Source organism: Sorghum bicolor, chromosome 8, assembly GCF_000003195.3.
Source record: "Sorghum bicolor cultivar BTx623 chromosome 8, Sorghum_bicolor_NCBIv3, whole genome shotgun sequence".
Taxonomy (NCBI): domain Eukaryota; kingdom Viridiplantae; phylum Streptophyta; class Magnoliopsida; order Poales; family Poaceae; genus Sorghum; species Sorghum bicolor.
The window spans coordinates 57,667,862-57,683,117 of record NC_012877.2 but is presented as its reverse complement, the minus strand read 5'-3'; the positions used below and the strand labels follow the sequence as shown (position 1 = coordinate 57,683,117).

Sequence of the window (15,256 nt, the reverse complement as noted above, 5' to 3'; positions counted from 1 at the left end):
ATGGCGGATGAGATGAGTGATACAAAACAGAGTAGTAGTGCGTGTGAGCGTATAGTGCTCTATACAAGTTTTTTTTGAAGTTTTTTTACTTAACGTTTCTCTCTCACCAGCTTGTTTGTTTTCCCTCCTCAAAGTCGTCGTTATACCTGGCCATTTGGCACTAGCACTATGGGCCAGCCCAAGCACGGCCCTAAAAAGCACGGCCCAAGCACGGCCCAGGCACGGCCTCATAGTGCTAGTGCCAGGCACGGCCCGACCTCAGTGCCGTGCCTGGGCCTCCAAGTCGGCCCATGGGCCTGGCCCAGGCACGGCACGGTTTTGGGCCAGGCACGATTCAGGCACGACTCCTGGCCGTCGGATGCAATGTGACCTCCTCTCCACCGTTGGATCTAGGTTAGGGTTTCACCGAGTATATATTCTCCCCTCCCCCGACTCTGCCTCTCTCACTCCCACACGGACAGTCCGACACCGCGCCGCTTCGCTCTCCACTCGCGTTCGCCTCGCTCTCCACTCCAGTGGACACTGACGGAGACGGTCGGCGCCTCCTCGCTCCAGAGCTCCTCGCCAGTCGCCGGCGGCCTCCATCCTCTTGCCTTCCTCCCTTCTTCTCCCCTTCCGGTGGCCTCTTGACCCACCCATGGCCGGCACTAGCACACGGCACGGCTCTGTATGCTCCTGATCTCGCAAGTCGGAACACCGACTCGTCTTCTCTTTGTCTCCCTCATCCACTTCTTCCTCACCTTCGTCCACCTCGACGTAGGTCTGGTGCTCCGGATCCGGGTAAGTTTTCTCTCTTCTCTCGCTCTAATGTTTCTGATTTGATTCTCTTCTCTCGCTCTAATGTTTTTGATTTGTAGATCTAGCACTGATTCGAGTCCGTCGAGGAACCAGCGACAGAGTTCGGTGCGTCAATGTTGTCGCCGGCGATTCTGGTGCTCCGGTTGCGAAGGTAAGCGTCAACCCTAACCCTAACCCTAACCCTAACTGTGTCCTCCATCTGCTTCTTCTTTGTAGCCGTTGAGGGACCAGAGCGCCGCCGACGACCGATGGCCGACTCTGAGGAAGTGTGTGGAGAGGTGGACGCAAATGAGGAGAGGCGGATGTGTGGACTGGCAGGAGATGACGACGAGGATGACCTGCGCGAAGACGCAGAGGCCCTGTTCGGTCGTAGCTTTCAAGCTCCCGTGGTGGTCGGCGACGGCGATGATCAGGCTGCAAACCCTGACCCAGAGGCAGAGGGGGGGGAGAACAATAGCGTCAAGCGCAAACGTCCCTGTACCTCTGTTGTCTGGGAGGACTACAAGAAACTTTTCAAAGTCGTCAATGGTAAGAAGGTCAGGTATGCTGCTAAGTGTATTCACTGTAACAAGGAGTACTCTGCTCTCTCTACTGGTGGCACTGGTCACCTAGCTCGGCATAGAGAGAAATGTGTGAAGAGGCGTGAAAAATGCCATATGTCTCAGTCTCAAATCTCTTTTAACCCTGATGGTTCTATGCGTAATTGGGAGTACTGTCCTATCCGTGCTCGTACTGCACTTGTTAAATTGCTTGCTAGACTTGATGTGCCTATCTGTATGGGTGAATCTGATATTTTTGAAGAATACATTAGAGATGCTCACAACCCTAAATTTGTACCTGTTTCTAGACAAACTACAACTAGGGATATTCAGAAGTACTTTGGTGATAATAAGGCTAAGCTTGTTACTTTGTTGAGTTCATCTACTGTTAACTCTGTTTCTATCACATCTGATATTTGGTCTGGTAATGCTAAGCAAGATTATCTTTCTGTTGTTGCTCACTATATTAACTCTGACTGGCAAATGGAAAAAAGAGTACTAGGTCTTAGGCTAATTGATTGTTCCCACAGTGGACAAAACATAGCTGAGCGTGTTGCAATTGTTCTTGCTGAATATGGTTTAACCGAAAATGTGTTTTCTGTTACTTTGGACAATGCATCATCTAATGTTAAAGCAATGCAAAAGCTTAGGCCTGTACTGTCTAAATACCTTGGTATTGAAGTTCCTCCTGAGAATCCTGATAACTCTGATGAGACAGAGGATCTAGTTAACTCTATGTTCCTACATCAGCGTTGTGCATGTCATATCATTAATCTGATTGTTAAAGAAGCCCTTACAGATCTTAAGCCTTTGATTGAATTGTTTAGACATGCTATATCTTGGATGAACTCATCTAATCAGAGGATTGCTGGTTATAGTAGTTTCTGTACTGCTACAAATGTTAGGCCTAGAATGTTTCAGTTGGACATGGATGTGAGATGGAATTCAACTTATCTGATGCTTAAGCATTTGTTTCCCCATAAAGAGACATTCACTACTTTTATGATAGCTAACTATCCTAGGTCTGAAACTGGCCAGCTAGTTGTGACTGATGAGCATTGGTTAATGGCTGAAAAGGTTTTACAATTTCTTGAGTTATTTTATGATTCAACTGTTGCTTTATCTGGTGTGTACTGTCCTACTGCTCCACTCATGCTTCATTATCTTGTTAAGATTGCTATACACTTCAAGAATTATGCTAATGATGTTCATATTGGATCTGTAGTTCAACCTATGGTAGACAAATATAACAAGTATTGGAGGAAGATACCTTTGCTTTACTCTTTTGCATTTATATTGGATCCTAGAGCTAAAATGAAAGGTTTTACTAGAGTTCTTAGGAGGTTAAAGAATCTAACTAATACAGATTACAGTGTTTACTTGGTTACCACTAGAGCTCGTCTTACTGATGTTTATAACAAGTATGAAGAAAAATATGGTGCTGTTAGGCTGAGGAGGACTGCCCCTATTAACCTGTCTGGTAAGAAAAGGTCTGCTTGGGATGAAATATATGATGATGATGATTGTGGGGGTTCTGCAAGTGGTATGATGCATCCTTTATCTACTCTAACCATGTCTAGAGATACTTCTGCAACTGCACTGCTGCAGGCTGCAAGTTCATCAGCTTCTAATGCCTCTGAACTGGTTTCCTATTTGGACTGTGACACTGTGACCCAGCTAGATGATGAGTTTAACATACTTAACTGGTGGCATCAGCACAAGCTTACTTATCCTATTCTTTCTATCATGGCAAAAGATATTCTTAATGTTCCTGTGTCTACCATCTCTTCAGAATCTACCTTTAGTATGACTGGCAGGATCATCGAGGAGCGGCGGAGGAAGCTAAAGCCTGAGATGGTGGAGATGTTGACCTGCATCAAGGACTGGGAGGCAGCAGAAGCAAAATTGCAACACCAGGTGGAGGACAAGGAACTTGAAGAAGCATTTGAGAACCTTTATCTTGATTAAGTATCATTGTCATTGATGTAATGTGGGGCTGTAATATTTTGTGAACTTGGACATGGCTAGACTTGATGAATGAATGAACTTGTAGTGGAGCTCGGCTGTACTCTTTTCCTGCCTAGGGTTTCTCACAAGGGTGAGTTTTACCTAGGTGGGTTTTTAATGAGGCAGCCATTGCACTAAAGCTCCCATTTTGTTAATTGTCTTGTTTGTTTTGTGTTGATTTCTATATTTTTTTTGAGGATTCTTTATGTTAAAACTTGAAGTCTTGATTAGTTTTTGATTCTGTACATTTCCAAGTTTTTTGATAGTATAGTGCCAGTGCTGGCACGGCACTGATGTGCCAACATAGTGCCGGCACGGCACTGGCACGTTTAAGCCTGTATAGGGCCGTGCCTGGGCTGCTGATGCAGCACGGCGGCACTAACAGGCACGGCACGACATGTCACCGTGCCACTGTAGTGCCGTGCCTGATAGTGCCGTGCTTAATAGTGCTAGTGCTAGTGTCGTGCTGGGCGGCCCGTTTGGCCATATATAGTCGTCGTGTTTTTCTTGCCATCGATAGTACTTTCCTACTCCTAACTACCTGTGTTTTGACTCTGAATTCGATACATTGTTACTTTTGTTAGCATTTGAATTCCTCATACGTTTGTTCTTTTAATGGTCGAAATGCAGCACCATTTGATCCATGTTCATCAACCAGAGGACGTTGAATCAAAACTGTGCACGGAAAATTTGACATCCCAGCGCATTCTTTTTGGGAACATAGAGAGGAAGTAGGCAGATCAGATTGAACAGCTCGCCTTGTGCTTACTTGGATTGAACAGCTCGGCGCCGTGATCTGCGGCGTCGAGCTCGACGCCGTGATCTGTGGCGTCGAGCTCGGCGCCATGATCCACGGCGTCGAGCTTTTTTTCCAACGAGAATTTTTTTTGCCACGTAAACCGCCACGCAGACGCCACGCTGGGCCAGGCCATGGAGCTCGACGCCATGATCCACGGCGTCGAGACGTCTAACCTCGACGCCATGAAGCACGGCGTCGACCCCCTGGATGCAAAACTGAGTTTAAGTTTTCCAGAGGTCCAAAAGAGAATTTTCTTAAAAAAAGGGTCAAATTGTAAAAAATTGGGTTTGTGCGACGGCCGGAGGCCAATGACGCTGAGGGGGCCATGAGTATAGAATCTATAGTATAATATGTATTGCCTACTTGGTCCCAACAAGTGCGTCCCTTTGACTCACGCTCGCGTGACGGCGTGTTGCTGCTGTGGCCATTCTGTAGTTCCGCTATTTGGCCAGCACCAGCCTGCAGTATTTTTCCTCAATCCCTCGGTCCCTGTCTCGTGTAAATGTAAGTGATTTCATACTCTTGGCCTGATAGGCGCAAGGCGGCCTGTACTTGCAGCAGCTTTAGTGTTTATTTGATCTGACGAGCGACTAGTTAATCCTTACAGGCTAGCAAGCATCAAGCAATTGTAGTGAATAGTTGATCCATTAATTATTTATAATTATTTATTTAATTCATCGAGTCAAATAGGCCGTAGGTAATTTGTTCTAAATTTAAGTCATTCCACATGACTATATTAGCATCAGCGAAAGTGTTGCATTACTTTTATACAACCTTTTTCTCATGACAACAAGTCTGATGTTAAGATAGATGATTTGTTCTCATATAAACTAAATATATGTTGCAAGTTAGCTCTTTTTAATAGTGCTATATTTATATTAAAATATTAGATTATCAGGCTCTTAGTGTCTTGGTTGCCCAAGGGCTCTAGAAACTGTTGGAGGCCTCAAATTGTTGAGACGGCCCTGCCAGGGTGTCCCCTCCCCCCACACCCAGCTCACACGGCGACATGGAGAGGGATCCAAATCTCACTCTGAATAGCATTCTGACTGTCACTTTGACACGACTGTCCAGATCATCGATGGTTAAGCTGTCGAGATCACAAGTCAGACCAGTCTTTCTTTTGGAGGACAACAAGCCCCATCCACTGATTGAGCTGCATGCTTTTGCCCAGGCCTAGCCATGCATGCATGGTTGCATTGGTGGATTGGAGACACAGGACACGGTCGATAAAAGTGGGTGGGGGATGGGCTGTCCGCTGTGCTGTGCCCAACATGGAGCCATGGAGGATTGGAGGAGGAGACACGTCAAACACACGTCCTCCGTGCTGCTGCTGCTGCTACTGCACCATCAGATGTTGCTTCCATCCATTTCAGATCTCCCTTCCTGATCATTCAGGCACCGAGACTAGTGTTTCTTATCGGAAGCTGCAGATGATCCTGCCTGCGTTCCAACGAACGAATGGGATCCTCGTTAGAAACGATCATGGATGTCAGTCTGAACAGCAATTTCGACAGGGATCTGAATTTTCTTGGATTTCGTCAGTGGATGCGATGCGAATCCATGGATTTGGTCGGTCGTTGGCCGGCTTCAGCCACCAGCTCTAGTATATGCCTGCGAATTGCGAATCGGCGATGCCACAGTCGCCCGGCCAGCTCTGCAAAACACATGCTTTGCTGAATATAATGCTGATGGATCTACAGATCTAGGCTGACATTTTTTTTGTTTTGTTTTTGAAAGATTAGACGCTGACAAAATATTGGGCATTGGGACTTGTGAACCTATCAAGACGCTGACGCCGACGCAAGAATCCTAGACCACCTACACCGGCCTACATACACCTGTGTTGTGTTGTTTTGTGTGCATGCAGCCGTTGCTCATCTCCAATCCAAACCATTTTTTTAAAAAAAAAGTTTCTCCAATCCAAATCTAACAGGTGCAAAGAAATGCAGAGAGAAATGACATATACTATATATGCGCTAGTACTCAGCGTGCCCACAAAACAATGCAGAGATTCCTGATGGAGCACAAGGTGGGGTAGGGGGAGCCGAGTCAGCACCATGTGTCGTCAAGCAAAGCAAGCTTCATGCTCTGTGATGACAGACTGAAAGTCTCTGCATTTTGCGTACTTATTATATATACATGTAAAGGAAGAAATAAAGCCTTGTTGTGCTTTGTGGTTTGTTTAGTAATTCCACGCTGCCACCTCAACTGTCTGTCGTCTGTCTACTGCATCCACCATATATTTTCTGAGACCAGACCATACTGTATTGTTTGATTTGCAGGGGGACCAAAGGAAAAGCAGTTAGTTAGATTTTGGGGAGGGGACCAAGAAAGCTCAAGTGAGATAGCCTGAGTATTAGATCGGACGCTCAATAATATGTTCAAGGAAATGACTAATAACCACAATGATTGGGACACGTTAGCTAGGAGACGATGGATATGATGACAGCTTACTAATTATCAAGGGCCGTTGGCATTATTTTTCTTGCAGTTTCTGGGGTCAAGTTCATGATCCTGAAGAACATCAGAAGATGCTGGTGGCCTTTGTTTTGCACAGCTTCTGCTACTGCTTCTCCATTGAAAAAGGCTGGCCAAACTGCAAGACATTGCAACAGCTTATTACTCCTACTAGTAAGCAGAATAAGAAAATCCGGATTAGAAAAGGCAGTGCCAAACAGGACCGATGTTCATTTATTCTTTCTTAATTCAAACATACGCAATGCTCTTGCGTATTTGAGAAAAAAAAAAGAACCAATGTTCATTTGGTTAAGTACCCTATGTTCATTCAGAAGTACATTAGGATCTGCCCTACTTATCAGTAAGGTGACGACTGTCACACCATAATTAACTAACTGCATACCTGTAAGATGATTCAGGCGTTTGAATTTATTATCAAACCTCGACGATGCCGACATTGAACGGATAAGAGGCAAAAAAAAAAGTTTATTTATAAACGGTCTTGGTGAAGAGTTGAAGCCACCACCACCTAAGACCGTAAATAAAGAAGCACAAAGCTTAGTCAAAAGCGAGAGGGAAAAACGATCCAACATGATCTCGCAGCAGAGCTACGGTTTCTTTAGCACTACACCAGGTGGTTTGACTGACTGGCTGATTCTATTCTTCAACTTCACTCTTGCTTTCTGAAACTGAATATCTTCTGCTCTAAATTATTCTGTACTGAGCCAGTAACAGACAGTGCAACACCACAACGGATCAATTCAAGAGAAACCGAGAAATTAAACTCCGGATCCATATCTCTCTGTTTAGCAATTAACAGAACTGCATGCATGCATGGTCAGCAATGGACGCACCAAACTGGCCTAACCTTGATGGTCGGCCATTCACTGACTGACCATCCACGGCTGGCCGATCATCCCATCACTTTATCAGTGAACTGTTCTTCTCATTTCATTTCATGCGGTGCGAATTATTGGCGAAGACGGCTCCTAGTCCTCCTAATAACTTTCGCTGTCGCTCGAGTGCGAGAGATCATGAACATACCAGACACGGAATTTCGCATTCATCTGTCGCGGCATGGGCTTTGTCCCCCGAATTAAAATCGATGCTGCCCGCTTGTGCCCGTTTTTCAACGCTTCTGGACCCCCGGCTGGCTATGTCTCCATCTTTCTTCAGAGAGTGGTCTCTGTATAAACCTTTCTTCAGAGAATAGTCTAAATACAAATATTTGCTCGCTTTAGGCCTTCTTTAGATGCAAAAATATTTTGGAGCCTGACACTTATAGCACTTTCGATTTTATTTGACAAACATTGTCCAAACATAGACTAACTAGGCTTAAAAGATTCATCTCGCGATTTTTAGGTAAACTGTACAATTACTTATTTTTTTATCTATATTTAATGCTCTATGCATGTGATGAAAGATTCGATGTGATAAAGAATCTTGTAAACTTTTGAGTTTTTGAGTGCATCTAAACAGGTCCTTAGTTTATTTTGAATTTGTGACACCACCCCCGAGAACGAGAAAAGTGTAGGAAAGAAAGCATTAAGATAAAGAAACACAACTATTATTTTAAGCTAAATCTATGGAAAATGCATAAAGTTCAGGAAAATGCAAATGTGAGTCAGTGTGTGAGAGAGGTGTGTGTGTGAGAGAGAGGGGCAGAAAAGTCAATTGGCTTCCCCCTAGGCACCCCACCCCCACCCAAGCAGCTTTTAAGCTAAACAAACTCCATCATCACTCCTTTGCATTGGAGTAGCAGCAAAGCAACTCAGTCAGTCAGTGAGTCTGTTCAGGAGGCAAAACCACGCACAGGTGCTGAAGCACACAGCAGCTGTCTGTTCGATTGCTTCCTCCCTCCTCACCAGAGCTGGTAGGTAAGCTTCCCTACCTTCGTTCCTCTCGTTTACAATTTGACTCAAGTGATCAACCTGGTAATGGCATGTACAGTAGCCGTTCTTCTCTTGGAGTGCTTGCTTTCTCATCTGTTCCATCACATTCTATAGTCTTCCCTGACTTGTCTGGAGCAGCATTTTGAGGTTGGTGTTGGTGCCGAGCATTTGCCAATCCTCAGCTTGTGTATTTTTCGTTTTTTCGTTGAGAGAAAGGTGTATTTTTGTTGGATTGATTGACGGCCTTTTACAGCCATTGCCCGATTTCCTGAATCCCAAGGCTGTTGTCAGCCTGATCTCTTCTGAAGATATAGCCCCAAGTTTCTTTCTCCTGTTCCTTCTTCCTTCAAAAAAAAAAGTTTCTTTTCTCCTGCATGCATTTTCTCTTTGTAAAAACACACACACACTGACACACACACACTTTGAGTTATTTTTTCCCCTCAAATTAGAGGAAATGTTTTTGGTTACCGTCCTCCAAAAAGTTAAAAGTTCAGAATACAAATCAATCGCTCTAATCTGCAGTTATTTTACTTTCCAGTTGTGCGGTTTTCATTGTCACCACTGCAATCTCATAGGATTCCAATTCCAGCCTCACCAGCCACCCCATTAAAAAAAATTCCATCCTCACTAGCGCCTGCTCCCATGGTGCCGCCCATTTCTTGGGCGATTATTCCCGCTGTCCCCTTACTGCCTTGCTTTGCAGGTGCTGCTTGCTCTGTCTCCGACTTCGATCCAATCCAAACTGCAGGAGCCCTCGGAGACTATTCCCCCCGGGCATTGCAGCTTGGCTTCTTGGACCCGGAGGAGCCTGGATAGATTTGTTGAGTACTTCGCCGATCCGAAGCGCACGTTTCTTGGCCACCAGCGCCCAGATCTCTGCATCTGGTGGCCATTGGTGGTTCTTGGCTCTGAATTGGTGCTGCTGCCTGGTGAGGGCTGAGGAGAAAAGTGAAGGAAAAGAGGAAGGGGGGAAGGCGATTTCAGGTTACTCTTGGCAGTGTCAAGATGAAGTACATGAAGCTTGGATCGAAGCCGGATGCCTTTCAGACAGAGGGGAACAGTATCAGGTGAAGCTGCTGTCCTTTCCTTGCTCTTGTTTACAGTTTCTACTTTCCAGACTATAGAGATACTAATGATTTAATCTGAATTTCTAGTTTGTCCAACTGTTAGTTTGATTCACTCGATGTCTTGTTTTTGTGGTAGAAATTGGTAGTTTGCGAGTTGTTTTCTACTACAAATTTGGCCACGAACAAAGCTGTTTACGAGTCTTTATATGATGGATTTGTTCATAGGATGAGAGCACTACAAATGTCAGTTAACAAATCTGTCTGAACAATTTTAACAATTTCTAGAGATATGTATATCTACTAGTAGGTGAGCTGGCTCCAAACACATTTCCACACTGAACTTTAGCATTGTTTTTCCACGGCTATGATTAGCACTGAAAAGAGAGTATCTTTCTGAACGTGAGTACTTGTACTGTCAAGCTGTGGGTCTCATGATGGCACTTGAAAAGGCTCCATCTACACTGATCTCCTGTACAAGGACCATGAGGCATCATCTCTGATCCTTTGCCAATGGCATCTGTTCTTCAGCTTTACAAGTATACTCCTACTTGCGAGCATGTGCCAATCTCATCTCCTGACGTGGTCTACCTTAGCTTTTTCTCGTAGTCATGGGCTGTCCAGTGTTACATCTATCTATCAGATTATAGGCAGTGTGGTCCATTTGGAAACCGAAGGCCTATCACTTCCCTAACCTTTTTGCGCTATCAGTTTGTTGTCAAATCATTTTCCGTGGTCCATTTAGCGGTTTCATTAGGTACATGAGGCCTGTCGACTGTCGTGCGTGCATGGGGGATGGGGCTACTGTCAGGAATTGCTTTCCTCACCTTTTTTGCTGTAGCACTGGTACTTTATTCAGGCAAAAATAAATGGCCCCTTCTTTTCTTAAACGAAACTGATTTATTAGTGGCTGAAAACTTGTCTCATTTTTCATTTCACTTTTACCTTGTTTATTCACCATACATGATTTTTTTTCACTTTCGCATTCTTACTTTCCTCATTTTTTTGTACTAATTCAGGGGTGATGCTAATGTTGAATTCACTCTTTGTAAACTGTTGTTCAGGTTTGTTACAACTGAGCTGGCAACGGATATTGTTATCACTGTAGGGGATGTCAAGTTCTATCTTCACAAGGTACAGGCTTAATCTTCCATAGTTCCATTTGAACATGTTTACAGTCTCTGTCCTAGAACAGCAAAACTAAGATTAAATTCTTCAGTCTGTAATTTATTTTCTTGCAATCTGTTGGAAGAAATAATTTACACATAGGTGTTCTTGACACATGCTTCATTAGAATCATTGATGGTTGATCCAAATACCGATGTTTCGCTGTGATAGAAACTGAACTTGTGACTGATCAGAGATTCTTGTTTCAAAATTCAAAACACACACAGTTCCCACTTCTGTCCAAGAGCTCCCGCCTGCAAACACTGGTGGCGTCAACAAGCGAGGAGAGCAACGACGAAGTGGACATCTCCGACATCCCCGGCGGGCCAGCGGCGTTCGAGATCTGCGCCAAGTTCTGCTACGGCATGGTGGTCACCCTCAACGCCTACAACGTGCTGGCCGCGCGGTGCGCGGCGGAGTACCTGGAGATGTTCGAGACGGTGGACAAGGGGAACCTCATCTACAAGATCGACGTGTTCCTGTCGGCGAGCATCTTCCGGACCTGGAAGGACTCCATCATCGTGCTGCAGTCCACCAAGTCACTTCACCAATGGACAGAGAACCTCAAGGTGGTCAACCACTGCGTCGACGCCATCGCCACCAGGGCGTCCATGGACCCGTCGGAGGTCGACTGGTCCTACACCTACAACCGGAGGAAGCTCCCGTCGGAGAACGGCGGTGGCGGCGGCGACGCGCACACCTGGAACGGCGTCAGGAAGCAGCAGGCGGTGCCGAGAGACTGGTGGGTGGAGGATCTCTGTGACCTGGAGGTGTGCCTGTACAGGAAGGTCATCTTGGCGATCAAGGCCAAGGGGAGGACGAGCAGCGACGTTGTCGGCGAGGCGCTGCGAGCCTACGCGTGCCGCCGGCTGCTCGCGTCCCTGGACCATGCCGTCAGCAACGGGCTCGACTGCACCAAGCACCGCGCAGCTCTTGACGTCGTCGCCGACCTGCTGCCGGCGGAGAAGGGGTCGGTGTCCTGTGGTCTCCTTCTGAAGCTCCTCAGAGCTTCGTGCCTGCTGGAGTCCGGCGAGGCCTACCGCGGCGAGCTGATCAGGAGGATCGGCGCGCAGCTGGACAGAGCTTCGGTCTCGGACCTTCTGATGCCTGCTGAATCCGGCGACGACGCCATGTACAATGTTGACATGGTGGCTGCGATTCTGGAGGAGTTCTTGCTGCAGCACAAAATTGATGGGAGTGATCAGGCGAAGATGCAGGAAGATGATGACACCATGGATGTAGCTGCTGACGACGTGATCAGTTCGTCGAAGCTGGCGGCTGTCGCAAAGCTGGTCGATGGATATCTCTTTGAGATCGCCAAGGACCCGTGCCTTCCTCTGAACAAGTTCATCGCCCTCGCTGAATCGATGCCTCCCATGTCTCGGCCGGTGCACGACGCGCTCTACCGCGCCATTGACGTTTACCTCAAGGTATGTGCAAATGCTGACGAATCTGACGACCATGGCGTCGACAAAAAGCTGACGAATCTCTGCTGTGCACACGCATGCATACAGGAGCACCCGGGCATGTCGAAGGGCGAGAAGAAGCGGCTGTGCGCGCTGATGGACTGCAGGAAGCTGACGGCGGACGCGAGCGCGCACGCCGTGCAGAACGAGCGGCTGCCCCTGCGCGTGGTGGTGCAGGTGCTCTTCTTCGAGCAGGTCCGGCAGTCGGCGGCGGCGGCGGCCTGCTCTGCCGCTGGCCCCGCGCGCTCGCTCGTCCTGCCCAGGGACGACGGCGCGTCGTACGGCGGAAGCTCGAGGTCGGCGACCACGACGGCGACGGAGGACGAGCAGTGGGGAGGCGGCGCCGCCGTGGGCGGCGCGCCTACGACGTCGGCATCCGGCGGTGACGCCAGCTCGCTCCGGTCGGTGAGCCAGCTGTCGGCCAACAAGAGCGGCGGGAGGAGTGGCAGCGGCGATCGGAAGAAGGCCAAGGGCGGTGCGGTGGCGCCGGCGCCGGCGAGGAGGGTGCTGGGAAAGCTGTGGTCCGGCAAGGCGAGCAGCGTGGAGAACAGCGGGTCGGACGACACGTCGGAGAGCCCCGCTGGCTCCCTCAACCTCGAGGAGACCAAGTCAACGCCGTCACGGATCACGAGGCATTCTGTGTCATAGTGGTGACGACTGTATATGATTTCTTTTTTGTTTGTTTTGTTGTTGTGATGGTTTCTTACAACCTTTGGATTGGATTTGCCGTATAGAAATGTTTTAGTGTAAGGCCTTGTTTAGTTTCTAAAAAAATTTGCAAAATTTTTCAGATTTTCCGTCACATCAAATCTTTAGACAAATGCATGGAGTATTAAATATAGATGAAAATAAAAACTAATTGCACAGTTTGGTCGAAATTGACGAGACAAATCTTTTGAGCCTCGTTAGTTCATGATTGGACAATATTTGTCAAATACAAACAAAAGTGGTACTATTTTTATTTTGTAAAATTTTTTAGAACTAAACAAGGCCTAATATATATTGTTCATTATATATAATCATAAAAAGGGGGTGTAATTTTCATAATTAGAGATACTAGCGAACATGTTTCTATGGGACGTTCAATCTGTTACATGGTACTCGTGCTAATGATAATGAGCTAGCTGTTTTTATTGAATTTAATTGGTTTGAACCAACCTTAATAAATTAAATAAATTCCACAATCCAATAAATGTTAGTGCAATCTCATATAGGAAATTAATATGAGATTGACTTAATTTAAATATGTGATTATTGTGTACGCATGTTTTGAGTTTAAGAAATACGGAAAACGAGATAGGTTTGTATAGCACTGCAACACAAACAAGACAGGGTACCTTGATTGAGTGTTGTGGCGCTAACAAAAGTTTGGCACCTTTGATTGAGCGATGGAAGTGAGGGACATATATATATATGGATAGAGGAGAGAGTGACCAACGAAAAAAAAAAGAAAAAGAATTTTTCACTTGCTCCACAGTTTTCCCAACGATGTGAGTAGCATATTTGATAGCTTCAACAGTGTCACAAGAGCTGGATCATAAAATATTTTATTCAATAAAAAGGAGAGAATTAATGATAAATTAGTTCTTTGTGGAGAGCTAAGCTTTATACTTTTCTATATAAAAAATGTTCAGTTACTTTATTTCTATTTCTTTAAAAATCCATCTGAGTTAGCAAGTCAAATCTATTATTCAGGGCAGTAAGGCACCATGCACCCTGAAGGCATGTACTGGCGCTGCGTTCCAAAATATATGCACACCTTACTTTCTGTGAAGTAAACTTGAGTAAAATTTAGGAAAAAATATATTAATATTTATGATATACCCTAATTATTATTAGATTGAACATAGAATATACTTTTATAATAATAAATTTATTTAAAGATATAAATATTGATACTTTTTTATTCATATTTATTTTTTTAAAAAAAAAGTTTAACTCCTCAATAAGTGAAATTTGAGGCAGAGGAGTAAGAATTTATGAAATACACTTAGCTCCTATAAGTATAGCCATCGACAACCACTAAAGAATCAGAAGATTGCAATGGTGCTAGCTACGTAGCTAATTTATGTGGAGGTGAAAGACAAAAGCAAATATTATTTTATATATTTTTATTTTTTCTATATACTATTGGATCTATATGTTCCTATCTTAGATTCTTAAATTATATAAAATAAATTAACTATTTGCTCATCGCTAATGACTATTTTTTGTCTACCTACATCAGAATATAGGTAGCTATGAGACGTCCTTAGGCCAGTCTCAGTGGAGGTTTCACCAGGATGTCATGCACATTTATTAGAGCGTCATGTCAACAAAATTACACTTTTTGCATGAAACGAAGAGGAGAGAGAAGGAAGTAGTTTCACCATGGTGAAACTCTACGGGCGTTGTTTTCCACGCGGTGAAATGGGATGAAATCCCCACTGAGGGCTAAATCGTTTCACCATCTTGCATGTGATCCAATCATTTTGTAGTAATTAAATGCTTTGCCCAGCCTAGGAAACGTCAAGATGAAACTCATGCATTGTGGAGGTTGTTTCATTATTCGTTTTATTGATGCCTTGTCAACGGATTTGTTTTGGAAACAGTGCATTGAAACAGCCCACTAAGACCGAGGACTGTGGGGGTATAAACCCCTATACCCTTACGTCTAGACTTGGGCCATGAGACTTGGCCCATTACGAGACAGGCTCAGAGCTTGATCCGACAGCTTGGAGTTTCGCGCAAGGGAACAAGCCATGAAGATCAAGCAGGATTCTAGTCGGTTAGAATAGGAATTGATATCGAACTATCTATGGCAATTGTAACCGACTAGGATTAGTTTCCAGATCTGTAACCTTGCCCTCCGGACTATATAAGGAGGGGCAAGGGACCCCCCTAGGACACCATTATTCTCTCAACACAAATCAATACAACCAGACGCAGGACGTAGGTATTACGCCAACTCGGCGGCCGAACCTGGATAAAAAGCTTGTCCGTGTCTTGCGTCACCATCAAGTTCGCAGTTTGCGCACCGTCTACCGATAAACTACTACCGTGGGTATACCCCAAGGTAGACTGC

The 15,256-nt window shown here is 45.4% G+C and overlaps 2 protein-coding genes across 3 annotated transcripts; both read left to right on the top strand.

Annotated features, from left to right (window-relative positions):
- On the top strand, positions 447-3,305 carry LOC110437625 (zinc finger BED domain-containing protein RICESLEEPER 2-like). The gene is made up of 4 exons (XM_021466115.1): positions 447-667; positions 761-780; positions 858-949; positions 1,015-3,305. Exons 1-4 carry the CDS (start codon positions 638-640, stop codon positions 3,303-3,305), a joined length of 2,433 nt encoding a protein of 810 aa, XP_021321790.1. The 5' UTR covers positions 447-637.
- On the top strand, positions 8,335-12,975 carry LOC8074285 (BTB/POZ domain-containing protein NPY4). Of its 2 annotated transcripts, none has more exons than XM_021445619.1 (5): positions 8,335-8,476; positions 9,199-9,562; positions 10,624-10,693; positions 10,954-12,156; positions 12,241-12,975. In XM_021445619.1, exons 2-5 carry the CDS (start codon positions 9,501-9,503, stop codon positions 12,838-12,840), a joined length of 1,935 nt encoding a protein of 644 aa, XP_021301294.1. In that variant the 5' UTR covers positions 8,335-8,476; positions 9,199-9,500; the 3' UTR covers positions 12,841-12,975. The 2 variants fall into 2 exon arrangements, with proteins under 2 accessions (XP_021301294.1, XP_021301293.1); XM_021445618.1 differs by having other exon boundaries at positions 8,338-8,480.